The 15,837-nt window shown below is 42.5% G+C and overlaps 1 protein-coding gene across 1 annotated transcript in view; it reads left to right on the top strand.

Annotated features, from left to right (window-relative positions):
• Positions 1-15,837, top strand: part of Tmem260 (transmembrane protein 260) — a 66,997-nt gene that overhangs the window by 12,784 nt on the left and 38,376 nt on the right. Inside the window, exons 4-5 of the mRNA XM_052191646.1 lie at positions 13,686-13,863; positions 15,300-15,413. Of these exons, the coding sequence (XP_052047606.1) occupies positions 13,686-13,863; positions 15,300-15,413 (292 nt within the window). The remainder of the gene's footprint in view (positions 1-13,685; positions 13,864-15,299; positions 15,414-15,837) is intronic.

Genomic DNA, 15,837 nt, shown 5'->3' with positions numbered 1-15,837 from the left:
CAGAGAAACCCCATCTCAGAAAACCAAAACCAAAGACAGACAGACAGATACAGACACACGGGAGAGGGAGAGGGATAGGTGCAGTTGATCTAGCCTGTTCAAGCATACTTCCTCTAACCCATTGTGCCATTCCCATTAGGAAGTGACACTACAGGAACACTACAGGAATTCAGTATCCAGTAATGCGCATGTGCTGCTGCTTGACCAGCCCGCTTCCACTTCCTCTGACCATAGGAGCGCGCAGTACCAATAAAGGCTAGCGCATCCCATGTGGGGCTCTTGTATGCAGGTATCACTGAAGTCAAAGGATTCATGAATTTTATTAGGCACATCAAATGTATGTTTGGAACGAATTTCAGGTTTCTGTTGTTTGCCTTCTGATTGAGGCTTAGACAAGTATGTGACTATACATGAAAATCTAATACCATGTAGTGGAAAGAAAAAATGCACATTATTATCTATAGCAAATCTGTGTCAGTGCTATAGATTGTAACCTCCTCCCGATTTATTTATTGAGACAACGGATGAAATACTGTTCTGTCGGTGAGAAAAGCACTGCATAATCAGTAGCTTTCTTAGGAGCCCTCTCTGGGTCTCAAGGATGTTATGGACCAAAAAGAAGGCGTTAAGTTACGTTTTAACTAGAGATGATGCCCCTCACTTGTTAGGATGGATTTTCTTAAAACCATCACTGCTGCTCTCCTTCAGTGCCACGAATCTGCCTTTTGCATTACTCAGTGAAACTGAAAAGATTTGACATCCTTCCCATACTATCTTTGCATGTCTGTCTGCGTTGTATAGGAGCACTGTATTCTCCTAAACTCTGGACCGTGTGTTTCTATTGTTTTCAATACATCCCAACCACAGTTCCCTCCCTGCACTCCTCCACCCCCAGGCCCCAGATCCACTCCTCCTCTGTTTCCCTTCAGAAAAGAGCAGCCTCCCAGGGATATCAGCTGAACACTGCATCTCAAGATACAATAAAACTAGGCCCAAACCCTCATATCGAGGCAGGGTGAGGTAACCCAGTAGGAAGAGAAGGGTCCCAAGAGCAGGCAGAGTCAGAGGCACCCTGACTCTCACTGTCAGGAGTCTCTCGACAACAACAAGCTAACAACCATAACATATTGCAGAGGACCTAGTCAGAGCCATGCGGGCCCCATAACTGCCCCTTCAGTCTCTGAGCCCCTGTGAGGCCTGCTTCGTCGATGTCTGTGGACCATGTTCTCCTGGGGTCCTTGACCCCTCTGACTGCTACACCTCTTCCTCTCCCTCTCCCACAGCGTTCCCTGAGATCCAAGGGGAGGGATCTGATGGAGTCATCCAATCTGATATCTGTCTCTGCCTAATGTTTGGCTGTGAAGCACGTGATTTTAGGGATTACCCCCCCAATCAAGAAGATTCATTTACTACAAATATATCACATAATATATTTAAACATAAATATGTTTACAAAAAATAAAACAAACTGGGCCTGATAGTACAGGCCTATAATCCGAGCTACTCAGGAGAATAAGGTTGAAATACAGCAAATCTAATGCCTGTCTGGGAACTTAAAGAGACCTCGTCACAAAAATAAAGTTACAGAGGTCTGGGATGTAGCTCAGAATGTTCAAGGACCCTGGGTTCAGTAAAACACACACACACACACACACACACACAGTCTCTCTGTTTTTGTTTTTTCCATCTCTCCCTGCTCCCCTCCTCTCTCTCTCTCTCTCAAAAATAAAATTTAGCCGGGCGGTGGTGGCGCACGCCTGTAATCCCAGCACTTGGGAGGCAGAGGCAGGCGGATTTCTGAGTTTGAGGCCAGCCTGGTCTACAGAGTGAGTTCCAGGACAGCCAGGGCTGCACAGAGAAACCCTGTCTTGAAAAAAATAAAATAGAATAAAATAAAATAAAATAAAATTCACAGAAGGCTGGCCATACAGCTCAGTGGTAGCTCACTTGACTACTATGTCTATAACCCTGTGTTCAAACCCTAGTACAATAACATAAAACAGCTTACTTCAATGACTTGAATCTGATATGTTAAATCGTCAGTATTTTCGTTTTTTTCTACTGGTGTGACACCTTAGAATTAAGCATACCTCTTCAATAGTAGAAAAACTTGGTTTTGGTTACTGATATTGATATGTGGCTATCCTTTACAACATAGTGGTTGCTTTATTTAAGTTATGACAGTAGTGGTATTCAAAGTGTGTGATTTCTGTATGGCTCATCAGGTTATACCTCTTTGTAAGTCACAGTGAATTCTAAACCATGTTCTTTATTTTAGGTAATACTTTATTTGACTTCACGTTATAAAAAATGGATTAATAAATACTACATCTACCTCATCACAAAGTGTTAAATTAAACCAGAAAATAGTGTCTTTAGACTGTTTTCAATATCTTAGTGAGCCTGTGACCTCACTTGAGCTCCCCTTCTGGGTATTGTTGCTGTGACCAAGTATTATGAATTAATCAGATATTTTTGTATGTCTTTTAGTTTTTACTAGATTTTAATTTCAAGATTCTAACTTAGCACATTACTAACTGTATTTGCATTTGGAAAGATTACTTATTTATACAGATTTGGTCAAGAAAATGAAAGAAAAATTGAGATAGGGTTCAATGATTGCCAAGTGAAAACACACTGGAACTGTGTGTAGGTGTGTGTGGGTGTCTCTATATGTACATGTGTGCAAGTGTGAGTATGTGTGTGTGTGAGTGACTGTAGGGGTGTGTAGGAGTAGTGTCTTTGTGTGCACGTGTGTAAGTGTGAGTGTGTGTGAGTGTGTGGTGTGTGCATGTATTCAAGTGTATGTAGGTATGCATGGGTGTGTGTTGTGTGTCATGTGTGCAAGAGTGAGTATCTGAGTATGTGTGTGTGAGTGTGGTGTGTGTCTATGTGTGCATGTGTGCAAATGTGAGTGTAAATGTGTGAGTGAGTGTGGTGTGTGGTGGTGTCTGTGTGGACATGTATGCCAGTGTGTGTGTGTGTGTGTGTGTGTGTATGTAAGTGTGTGTGAGTGAGTGTGTGGGGTGTTGGTATATGTATATATGCAAGTGTGAGTGTGTGTTTATGTATATGCATGTGAGGGTGTGTGTTTGGGTGTTTTCCTGCACATATGTCTGTGTACCCCATGTATACAGTGGAGGCCAGAAGAGCATGTTGGGTGCTCTGGAACTGGAGTTAGAAGTCATTAGCTGCCATGTTGGTGCTGGGAATCAAACCTATGCCCTGTGGACAACCAGCCAGTTCTCTTAACCACTGAGCCATCTCTCTAGCCCAACAATGGGGCTTTTGGTTAGGTCATTATTATTATTATTATTATTATTATTATCAGATTTCGTCTTTGGATTGGTGACAATTGTTTTGTCTTATTTAGGGAAATATTCCTAGTTAATGTGCCAAGTAGACTTTATGGGTAGCACATGACAGCTTGTTTTATGGGCTTAGATCAATAATTTCACTTAAAAGTCATAGCCAAATGTTAGTACCAAACTAGATATCTTCCCTCCTTTTAAAAAAAAAATTAATGAAACCTTCTTTACTGCAGAGCCCAGACTGTCTTGAACTCCTGCCTCTGGCTCCTGCGTGCTGGGATTATAAATGTGCACTGTCATGCCTAGTTTCCTTCCATTTATTTTTGAAAGAAAGATTCCTTAGAAAGAAATTAGGACTGTTAAGTCATTAAGCAGTTATATATGCAGGAATATTTGTTAATGACATTTTATTCTACTTACCTAATTTAGCCCAACTGAAAAAATTACATGTTATAGCTTTGTGGGGCAGAGGAGATACAGAGTGTGCTCTTACTCAAGGTTTTTTTCCTAAAAGAGATTTCAACTCACTCATCTAATCACCCACAAGCCACTCCCTCATGTTGAGAAGGATGATTCCAGGCTCAACAATCACACAGGGCAGTGAGTTCCTTGGAGACTGGAGGACTTCAGGGAAGACTTCTGTAGAGTCCAGAGCAGAATCTCGTCACTTCTCCTCTGAACACATGTAAGAGCACAGCTGCTCTTGGACAATTTCACCACTAAGAGCTTTGTGGTATCATCTAGGAAAACCTGCTGATCGTTTAAAGTTTTTCTATCTCTTATGTGCTGTGCTTTATTGATATGGAGTGCTCATCAATACTTGATTCAGGAAAACAGACAGTGGGAATATTGTTGAACTTTGTCAAAACCCTGGGAAACTGTAAGGAACTTTTTTCCACATCTGTGTGTGAAAGGCAGTGTAACTGAGCCCTCTGTATTTATTACCCCCTTGGAAATATTTATTTTGGAAGTAAAGAATAAGTCAAGTAATATGAAAGACAAAGGTGCTCTTTACATAAATTATTTCCTAGTCTTCCCAAAAGAATATTAGCAGATTAAAGTACAGACTAATGAGGGGAGCAAGCGCGCCTTCGCGTCTGGAAGCAGTGTCCACATGGACATCATACTAATTTTTTAAAAATCAACCTAACAAAGAAGGAACCCTTTAATTTTCCACCTTCCTTGTTGCCAGGATACCACTTTTTACAGTTTTGCAGAACAAGCCTGTGGGGGGGTAAGGTTCTTTTTATGTCTTCAGAGTTATTTATTTTATTTTACCTGTATGAGTATTTTGCCTGAATGTATGTATGTGTGCCACATGCATGCCTGGTTCACCCAAAGTTCAGAAAAGGGCACTGGATCCCCTGGAACTGAATTTACCATGGTTCTGAGCCTCCCCGTGGGTTCTGGGATTGAACCCAGGTCCTTAGCAAGAGTAACAAATGCTCTTGATTACTGAGCTATCTCTCCAGCCCCCAAGAGCATGATTCCTAGAAGAAACAAAATTTACCCCAAGCCTAATGTACATTTTGTTTCCACAGTTTAAAGATTCCCTTCCCTGTGTGGGCTTCAGGGATCAAACTTAGGTACCAGTCTTGGCAACAGGCTTAACTACTGAGCCATCTTGTCACACTAAGATTTCTCTCTAAATAATAGAATAATTACAAGCTTGATTTGAAAGTTGTATTGTTGGGGTATTGCTCAGTGGCAGCGAACTTGCCTAGGTTCAATCTCCAATACTTCAAAGGGGAAAGGAAAAAAAGAAGGAAAGAAAAATTGCTAGGCTGAGGTTTAGATAATTAGAACCATTGCTCTCTGGGGCCCAGGACTGTGTCTTAAATATACAGTATGAAAAGCACTTATCTTCAAAAAATCAAGTAGCTTTTCTCCAAACACACACACCCACACCAGAGATGTATGAGATTTACATTGACACAGTTAGCCAGAGGTATCGGTAGTCCAGATTTTTTTTTTTTTTTTTTGCTTTGGAATATATTGTATATAGCGAATTTTAAGTTGCCCAATGGTTTTCTTATCTTATGATTATTTACAGTAAAAATTTTCCATTCTTAAGAATCAATTATTTTTAGAACTATAAAAAATCTATTAAGTATCGGTTAATTCATTTTACTGACCGCCTGGAGGAAGGGCAACTACCCTAGTGTTGATGAAAGTATTTTAGGGAAAACTTCTTAGAAAACCTGGTGCCTTTATTGAGTTATGAATAAAATATAAAGTGAGTTAACTAGGTGAAGGTAAGCTGTGCTCTAGAGACAGAGACACTGAAGAAACCCAGAGCTGGGGAAACAGCTAATCTTACAGTTTGACCCTAATCTGCCCTGCCCCCACCAAAGGTTGGCATGGTGAAGGCCCGCTGGTGGGCATTAATTACTTTAATTTGCTTTTTGTTGTTTTCATCCATGTTCATAATATTTTGATCATGGCAATGCTCCTGTATCACCTCCTCATCCCCTCTCGCCTTCCCCTGAACCCTTCTTTCCCACTATTCCTGAGGGAACACTGTGGCATCATGTGTGGCCTACCCCAGTGATGGGCTCACAGTGTGATGGCACTGTTCAGAGGTGATGGGAACTAGGCAGTGGGACCCGGCAGGAGGAAGCGGGTCACTAGAGACAACGCTGGGAGGTCTGTGTCATCCCTGGCCTCTCTTGGCTTGCCACTGCCTGGCTGCCAGGAGGCGAGCAGCTTCCCTACCATGTCCTTCTGCTGTGCTGCGCTGCCTCAGCTTAGCCCAGAAACAGTGGAAAGAGGAGAGCGGAGGGAGAGGACAAGGAGAGGGAAGAGGAAAGGAGGAAGAGGGTACGTCTAGGTTGACAGAATCATCAGAGCTCAACTATGGTCATGACCTTCTTTCTGTTAGGGTTGTGAGGGAAGAGGAACCATTGAAGGGTTAGACGCCAACAGATGTAAGACAGAGTTTGTTTTGACTCCTTCACTCAGGTGGTGATGGGGAGCTCACCTTAGAGTTCATCCTGCTTCAGGACTGGCTTAAGCTCAGGTGATTACTAAGAGACAGAACAGGGCAGATACGGGTACAGATGGAGGGAGATGTAGTTTAGCAGTGATGGGGGCTGGCTAGAGAGGTGGCCCAGCAGTTGAGAGTGCTTGCTGCTCTTGCAGATGGCCCAGCTTTCCTTCTCAGCATCTGCATAGTAGCTCTCAGCTGTCTGGAACTCTAGTTCTAGGATTCTGACAGCCCCTTTGGCCTCCATGGGCACTGTATGTATTTGATACACGTATGCGTGGCAAACACTCATACACTCAAAATAAAAATAATTATTTAAAAAATACATGAAATAAACACTTAATGTTTAATAAATATTTAAAATAAATGTTTAGGAACTAAAATCAGCAACTTGTAAAATGTTCAGCAGGGAGAGAGGAAGAAGAAATGTTGACCTTCATTTCTCTCAGACAACCAAAGTAAATAATGAAAATCATGAGGCAGACAATAAAAAGCAGGAGCTGCAGCTGGCGGAGGGGATGAGAGGTTCATTTTGTTCAGGTTGGCGTTGACTGACTTGTGACATCAGATTTGGAGTGACATGGTAGTCACTCGGACATACATAAGTTTGAAGCTAAGGGGTGACGTGTGCTAGGTTATCTTTTCCAGTGTGTAGTTGTTAGCTGAAAGTAAGACAGTAGATAAAACCCGTCTCTGCAAAATGAGAGAAGTGATCCCCTCAGTAGGAAGATACTGACATGAGAGCAAACACCAGTGTTAGGAGTTCATGGGGAAAGTGGAAACATTGAGAGGAAATGCAAAAGGAAGATGTAGGACAATGGAGGAGGAGCAGGGGAGTGTGGGGCCCCACATATGAACCTTACAGAGTGGGCCTGGAAGAGTTACACAGCCGTGGACAACACAGTAGAGGATGGGGATGCCCATTGTGACAGGAGGGGGGGAGGGGGTGAGGGAGGGGGGGAGGTGGGAGGGTTGGGGGAGGGTGGGGGGGGGTAGGAGGGCATTGGGGGGGTTGCAGTAGTGAACTAGAGGGAAAACCAAACAAACAAAAAAACAAAAACCACAAGACAGAAAAGACAGGCGCTGAGCCCAGCTGGGACTCTGCAGTGGCTTCTTGAATGCATCCTGAGGTCAGATTGCTTTGAGTTAGAATCTCTGCTGCACTGTGGTAAGATGAAGCAGGGAAGGGCCAGGAAGGGAAGATTTGTACAATGTAAGCAGGCTGCTGCCGGGCAGAGGCAGTGAAGGCCTCTATCTCCAAAGCCACAGACAGTCGTCCTTCACCTGATTGGCTGACTCCACTTGCTCTGGCTGGAGCAGAGAGCCCACCTCTTCACAGTCATACCGCCCTTGGCTTTCAGGACAAAGTTTAACTTTAATAAATGCCTTAGAAAGTTTGAGAATTGCCTCATTACTCTTTTCTATGATGAGATGCCTTCAGTAAGGGTCCAGTTTTAGTAACTGGCCTACTCCAGCCTCTCACAGTTCTGTACTTCGTTTCCCTGCACTGTTTCTAGCAGTTTACATTTCAGTTAGGCTGTTTGTCTCATGACCCACAGCCTTTTGCTCTACACGTGTAGTCCCCAACCTTCCTCGAGTGCCTTCACATCCTGTCTAGCCAGTCCAGTCTCCATCCCCTTCCCTTTCCTACTGGGGCTCTGGCCTCATCCTCCGGCTCTTCCTCTCCAGGCTTGGTCCACTGCTGCTACTCCAAAGCTGCAGGCCCGCAGTCTCCAACCTCAGCTGCACTTTCTCGCTTCATCCCTGTCTCAGAGCCTTGTGTTCAGTGGGGATGTAGCTCAGCAGTGGGACCCTTGCCTAGCAAGCAGGAAGCCCACGGATCAAGTTCCAGCACTATGTGTGCATGAGTATGTGTGTGTGTGTGTGTGCATGAGTGTGTGTGTATGTGAATATGTGAGTGTGTGTGTGTATGCCTGTGTGTATGTGTGTGTGCGTGTGCGTGTGCGTGTGCGTGTGCGTGTGTGTGTGTGTGTGTGTGTGGTGTGTTGGGGGGGCAGTCTTATATACATCACTCCTGAGTGATGGCCTTTCTCACAGGAGGTATGTCAAATTACCCCCTTTTCTTTGTTTTTTTTTTGGTTTTTTTGGATTTGGTTTTTTCGAGACAGGGTTTCTCTGTGTAGCCCTGGCTGTCCTGGAACTCACTCTGTAGACCAGGCTGGCCTCGAACTCAGAAATCCGTCTGCCTCTGCCTCCCAGAGTGCTGGGATTACAGGAGTGCGCCACCACCGCCCAGCAAATTACCCCCTTTTCTTAATCCACCATTTCATGCATGTTGTAAAATTACACAATCAGCAATACTGATTGTGAATCTTAGCATAAAAACAATGTTAAAATATGTGTGTTAGAGCCAGGCATTGTTGGTGCATGTCTTTAATCCTAGCTCTCAGGAGGCAGAGGCAGGCAGAGCTCTGAGTTCAAAGCTATAAAAAAACAAAAAACAAAAACAAAACAAAACAAAACAAAAAAAAACCATAGGCATTTTAGGGGAAATTCAGAATTTGATTCATAAAATGTTGAAATCAAAGAAATGCATATAGGTTCAGCCTATATAGATTATTTTATGAAAAATAACATTAATAGTCCTCCAAAATGTTTAAATGTTTAATATTCTATCCTTTTATCCTTTTTTTTTTTTAGACATGGTCTTGCTGTGCAGCTAATACTGGCCTGGAGTTAACTGTGGAGCCCAGCTGGCTTCTTGAATCTTGATTCTGCCTCCACTTCCTGAGTGCTGGGATTATGGGTCTGTGCCATCATGCCTGGCAAACTCTATGTAGGAATATGTATAGAGATAATTAAAGAGGCCTTAAAAGCCAGGTGTGGTTACACACATAATTCCAGAGTTTGGGAATCTGAGGCAGATCACAGATTCAAAGGACAGCCTGAGCTACATGAGAACCTGCCTCAAAAAGAAAAAAGAATCCAATAATTCTATGGCTATACATACAACTTCCTGCACATAGATATGTACTTCCTCTTTTCCACTTTCTAGACAGTTTTCTCATAGTCGGACTGGAAAAAATGGCAATTATAATAAAGGGGAATCGTGTCTCATAGGCATTCTTGGTTGCAACCATTTGACTGGCTGTGTTTAGTAGAAAAGTATATTTTTAAAGAGTCAAGTTTAGGTAAGATGATGCATGCCCTTGATCTCAGTACTTGGAAGGCAGAGGCAAGTATAACTCTGTGAGTTCAAGATTATCCCAGTCTACACAGAAAGTTTCAGGCGAGCCAGGGCTATGTAAGACCATGTCTAAAACAACACAGACACTGAGAAGAGCTTTACAGCTTGTTTAAAAGGATAAGCGACCCAATTTTAAGAAATGTGACAGGGCCAATGAGGTGGCACAGAGGGCAGAAGTATGCAAATTGCAGACAAACAAACAGAAGAAAGATGCCTTTAGTCCTCAGAGATACACAAATTGAAACCTCAACAGGACTACACCACACCTACTAAACTGGCTTAGATTACAAATCTGAATGAGAATGCTGGATAACATGGCACATCCTTTAATCCCAGCACTTGGGAGGCAGAGGCAGGCAGATCTATGAGTTCAAGGCCAGCCTGGTCTACAGAGTGAGTTCCAGGACAGCCAGGACTACACAGAGAAACCCTGTCTGGGAACAACAGAATTGGACTATATATAGGTGCTCATTGGAGTGGGAAAAGCTGAAGATTACAGATTTGATTCTGTCACTGTTTTTGTAGAAAGCACTTCCTTTTTCATCTATAACTTTACTCAACAGTTTAATATATTATTTCTCTGGCAGTGAGGTCAGTTTAGTGCAGGAGGATACAGTTCATTGCAAAACTGTCCTGGTTGGAGGTTGGAGCATTCAGAGCTGCTGGCATGAGGTTAGTAAAAGCCATGCCTAAGCTGAAGTGACTAGATACATTTCCTTAGTGATGTCAATAATGTTTCCTTTTTTGGTTCAACATTTCAATCCTGTGAAATGTCTGAAAGGACGAATAGCAACAGTTCCTAATTCTAATGACTGATGTAATCAGTGCAAATATCAGGGCATAACAACATAGATATAAAATTGTTGTACCTTAGGGGATCTTTGACTTTTTTTCTGGGGATTTATTGATATCAGTAATATCAGTCTCTTTGAATCTATTTAATTATCCATCTGGTGGTTTTAAACTTTGACAAACTTTTTTTTCTTCCAGAAAAAAAAGTAGATTTGAACCCGTGAAGAGAGGTTTTGAATATACTTTAGTCTTATACAGACAGTAGTATATTATTTTGATGTAACATAGAAACAAACACAATTCTAATAACTATCAAAACTTTTTTCTAGTTCATTCCTCATTCCAGAAGGTGCACATTTAATCAAACTACAATTTGCCACTAATCCAGAATAAATCATTTTATCTTAAAACCCAAATACCTGTCTTTGAAACCACAACATAGCGGTGTGAGGCAGCTCGGCTACAGAGTGAATGCTGGCCAGCTGTCAGTTACCCTGGGATGGGACCTTGGAACAGTGACCGACCTATCTGGGCCCCAATTTCTTTTTTCCCCTCCCCCCGGACCCCAATTTCTTAATTGTTACTCTTTAAGTGTATTGTCTTCTTGGCACAAAATGGCGGATTTCATAGTGATAGTTTCATGCTGGTAAGGCATATATTTTGATCTTACTCACCTCTCTTTATTATTCTCTTCTGTCCCCCACCCTAGTTTCCCCCCTGATTTTAATAAACCTTTTGATAAATAAACTAGTTAATCAATTAATTAGTTTTTTCAAGGCAGGGTTTTTTTATGTACTGGAACTTTCTTTGAGACCAGGCTGGTCTGGAACTCAGAGATCTGCCTACCTCTGTCTCCTGAGTGCTGGCATTAAAGGCATGTATCATCATGCCTGGCTGCCTTTTTTATTTTTTAAGTCTACAATTCTACATAAAAGAAGATGTGGTATACTTCTGGGCTTGACTTATTTTGTTTAACACAGTAGCCCCATTCCCAACACTTTCTGCAAGGAGATGATCTCATTGCTCTTCACAGTTGACTACTGCTCCCTTGGGTACAGGAGCCATCTTCTCGGGTCACCCACGTAGTGACAGGTGTGTAGGCTCAGTCCTCCGCACTGTGCGGGTGTCACAGATGTTGACCTCTATGTCAGTTCTAGTTTCCGGTTCCAGAGAAACGTCTGGCTGTACTGACTGACATTCCCACCTAGTGTAGAGGGGACTCCTCCTACCTTCATACTTTTCAGTGTTTGTTGTTGTTTTTCTACATTATAATCATAATGTCAGGATGAGAGGAAATCTCAATATAATCTTGATTTGTATTCTAATGGCAAAGAATGGTGAGCACTTTTTCATAATTTATTGGCATTTGTACTTCTTCACATAAAGATCCTTCGATTCATCTGCCCACTTATTGATCACTATCTAGACTATGCAAAGAACTTTTAAGAAATGGATTTGTTTCAGACCCACCGTAACCTTTCTCCCAGGGTACTCATTTATGTGTAAACTGGAGGAAGGATGCTTGGGACAACTTTCCAAAATTGAATTTGATAGATGAAACTGAGTTCTATTAAAATGTTACAAAGCTCGCCATGGTGACACATACCTATGATCCCAGAAGTTAAGAGATGGGGTAGGAGGATCATGGTGAGTTTGAGGGTATCCTGGGCTACATAATGAGATCCTATTTCAGAAAACAAAACTCAGAAATGTTTTTAAGGCTAATCCACTCTTTCCTTGTTACCTTTGTATGTTTGGAACAAGGTGCTTCTATATAAACAAAGACAGAAGATAGAGGTGTTTAGAGAGGGACAAGAACCTGAAAACTGAAGAGAAGTTAGTAAGATACAAGTATAGAGGAAGGAGATGGAGGACATTGTGTTGAGGGTACAACATGAACGCTGATGTGTGCTGGGGATAGCGCACTGCGTTATGGAGTTTTGAGCACACAGCTAGCCAGGAGAGATCGTAATGCTGGTGTTCGCCAAGGGATGGGACCCAGTCTATCGGAAGACTGGATTCCAGGCTAGCTCATTTATGACCACATTCAGTCAACTGAGCCAAGGCCCTCTAGAAGAACAGTAAGCATGCCTTCTTCCCCCTCTCCCCAGCCAACAGGGTTTCTTTGTGTAGCCCTGGCTGTCTTGGAACTCACTCTGTAGACCAGGCTGGCCTTGAACTCAAGAGATTCACCTGCCTCTACCTGGAATTGCTTTAGACAAAGTAGAGATAAATTGTGTTTTTCTAAAGAGGCAGATGGGAATGTAAAGTTCAACAAATGTAAAGAATCAAAGGCTACATCTGGAAGCAAACTGCTCACTCCCTGAATATCAACAAGCCACCCCCCGCCCTGTACCTTAATTCCGAGTGCCAGGATTAAAGGTGTGCACTGCCACCAGGAAGTACCCTTAACCATTGAGCCTCCCTTCCAGTTCTGGTGTTGAAATTTTATTTTACTTTTTTTTTTCTACAGTGGTTGATTGAAATTACTTTCTATTTTTATACAAAACAAAATATCTGAAAACTAGTAACTTAGAGCAGTTAGTATCACTTGTTAGGCCCAGTAAGGATTCCTGGATTTCCTAGTAGTATTGAGACACTCTGTGATGGCCGGTGGATTTCCAAAACTCCTGAAACACTCAGGAGTTGTTTTAAATTTTGTAGTTGTAGATTCATAGCAAGGTGGGAATTATCCTGGCTAGATACACTCTAGTGTTGGGTCATGTTACCAGTCACAAGTCACGTCTCTGAATTAAGGGGTGGAGTTCCCGTGAAGTCACTGCATAGCTCTTGTTGATATCCAGAGAGTGAGCAGTTTGCAGTGTAGCCTTTGATTCTTTACCTTTGTTGAAATTAACACTCCCCTCTGCCTCTTTAGAAAAATATAATCTATCTTTACTTCATCTAAAGCAAAAAAAAAAAAAAGTTAGAAATTAAGAACATAGCTGTACAAGATCTTAACATCATCAAACACTTTGACAGAGACCTGCGTGGTCACACCAGGAGATAGGGTAGATGGAGGTAGAAGGTCGGAGTCTCCGAGTTCCATGAGAAGCAGTAGCTGAATGCCCTGTAGGTGTTTTGCCTTTTGTTAGGCCTTGCAGTCTCATTTGTGGCTGTTCAGGAGTGACCGAGATTTACCTGTAGCCATCTCTTTAGGTTGTCCGACCCGGCTCAAACAACCCTCCTTCTGTCCACAGGCTTGCTGATTTGTTGACTTGTGAGCTTCCTAACTAAAATCTGTTGGAATTATTATATGAAGAACGTGTTGGGTATAATGTGTTGGGCGAGGGCTGGGCAATTGTCATAATTTCTGCTGGTAGAGTTTCTGAAAGAAAAGTCAGCTCCTTTTGTTCAGAGAGAGATTTCATGTTATCTGTGTTTGCAGGCTCTCTGGCTCGCACGCTGGAGGAATCCTTGCTGCAGGGGTGTTTTCATTCTCTCGCCTGACATGGCAGTGGTCCATTGCAGCCGAGGTTTTCAGCTTAAACAATCTGTTTGTGGGGCTGCTCATGGCGCTTACTGTGCTTTTTGAGGAGGCAAGAGCCGCAAAGGAGAGATCAAAGGTAAGCTATTTTGATCAAAGTGAAATCGGGTTTTGTTTCAATTTTCAGGCAGGAATGTATTTCTTTTTAACTTTGGTTTAGACCACACTCATCTATTCTGCTTTCTGTTAGGGGTAATCTGGGCAGGTGGAGAGACTGTCACACGGGGGACCCTTTGCTGGGATTGGAACCATGGTAGCTCTCAAGCATGGTGCTGTTCCCTGCTCAAGAGTTCAGAGGGTTTTGGAGAATGAGAAATATGGAATGTCTAGTGAGTCCTGGGTTTGGTTTGTACACCACTCTGTGTATGTGTGTGTGTGTGTATGTGTGTGTGTGTGTGAGGCCCAACTGTGGATGGACCACCTTAAGGTAAATTGAGTGGTAGTATATTGATTAATTCCTCATTAGTGAGAGGAAAAATCACAGTTATAAATTATTTTTAGCCAGAAGAAATGTAAAAACCCAAGCAGTTCAGAGACGACCACCACAGTTACTGCAGAGTGAAGGAGCCCTGTCTTCTAAGTGCTTGTGGGTGCTGTCCCTAGAAAGGCTACATCGTCATAGTTCAGGGAAGCTGCTCTTAGACTGGGAAACAAAGGGTGTCATGGATTGTTTGTGGTTCCTATAAATCTCCATGCTCTTAGAGTGCTTTGTTTAAAACAACCTGCTTTTCTCATTGTGTTAAAGAAAAACACAATATACATACATACATACATACATACATCATACATACCATGTACTCGTTTGGGGACATAAGCAGGCTTTCTTGCATTCAGCCATAGGGACCATGGTTGCAGGCTTAACTCTAAATACAAAGAAAAGTAGAAATTTATAGCCAAGGAGCTGGCAGGGAGTCAGGGAAAGAATCCTGACAAGAAACATAAAGATAAAGGGAGATTTGGGTCAAACCAAATTTTTGTGAGGGAGCAGGCCCCTGAGGAGCTGTGGAAGGTGGGATGTGGGGGGGGTGGGGGGGGGCTCAGGATCTGCCCTGTGATTGGACAGTGGGGAATTGTTCAAGGGGTCTAATTGCTGTGGGTAAGGTGAGATTGTCACTTATGGAAACAACTATATGTTCAGTAGCAACTGAAAGCCTCCTGTGAGATAACCAAAGTTCTAATTAAAATTTTATTTATTTAGTAGGGTAAAACAGAATTGTTGAATTTCAATGACAGTTTCAGTTAAGAATGATGCAGAACCCTGTTACTGGTAGTCATTGTAAGGGGCTTCCCAGGGGTCACTTTGGAGATAGTCTTAATGTCAAACTGGAGGTTTTTATGAGACTGGGGGGGGGAATTACCCAAAACTACCACTGAAAAGTATTAGTGACTATATTAGCATGGTGGTTGGCATCTAAGTTGGCACACAGAAGCTGTGCATGTGCGTTGAGGGCTTTTTATTGTTATGTTTGGAGTTTTGGGTGAAGATGTGACTTAGTGTTTCCTTTTCTTTCTCAGATAGCAGTCATTGGTGCTTTCTCGTGTGGCCTCAGCTTGTGTAATCAGCACACAATAGTCCTCTATATCATATGCATAATACCTTGGATTCTTTTCCAACTTCTGAAAGAGAAGGTAGGTTTGTTTTTTTAATTATAAAAGTTAAAATTCATACTATTTCACATAGGTTCAGTTCAACATTTGTGTTATTTAAAACGTAGGGCTTCAGTGTTTCTTGAGTTTTATGTAAAGCATAAGTGGCCCGAGGCTTTAACAATATTGACTTTAAAAAGAGGATTTACGGAATTATGCAGTATTGATTATGGTGGTGTCTGGCTGTCTCCATAATCTTCCTCATGATTGCTGGCAGCGCCCCAGTGCACAGTCGCAGAAGGGACTGGGACCGGCAGCATCACGCTTCCTAACTGGTTTTCTTGTACATCCTCAGATTCAAACACTCAGGTAGCAATGCTTCAGGCCTTCAAGTGCTGAGTCCTGTGTGTGCGGCCAGGTGCTGGAGGCTAACACACAACAGATGACACCTGCTAGTGTGAGCTCA

Source organism: Apodemus sylvaticus, chromosome 8 (assembly GCF_947179515.1).
Source record: "Apodemus sylvaticus chromosome 8, mApoSyl1.1, whole genome shotgun sequence".
NCBI classification, from domain to species: domain Eukaryota; kingdom Metazoa; phylum Chordata; class Mammalia; order Rodentia; family Muridae; genus Apodemus; species Apodemus sylvaticus.
Note: the sequence above shows the minus strand (reverse complement) of the source record. Positions and strands in the feature narration are given on the sequence as shown.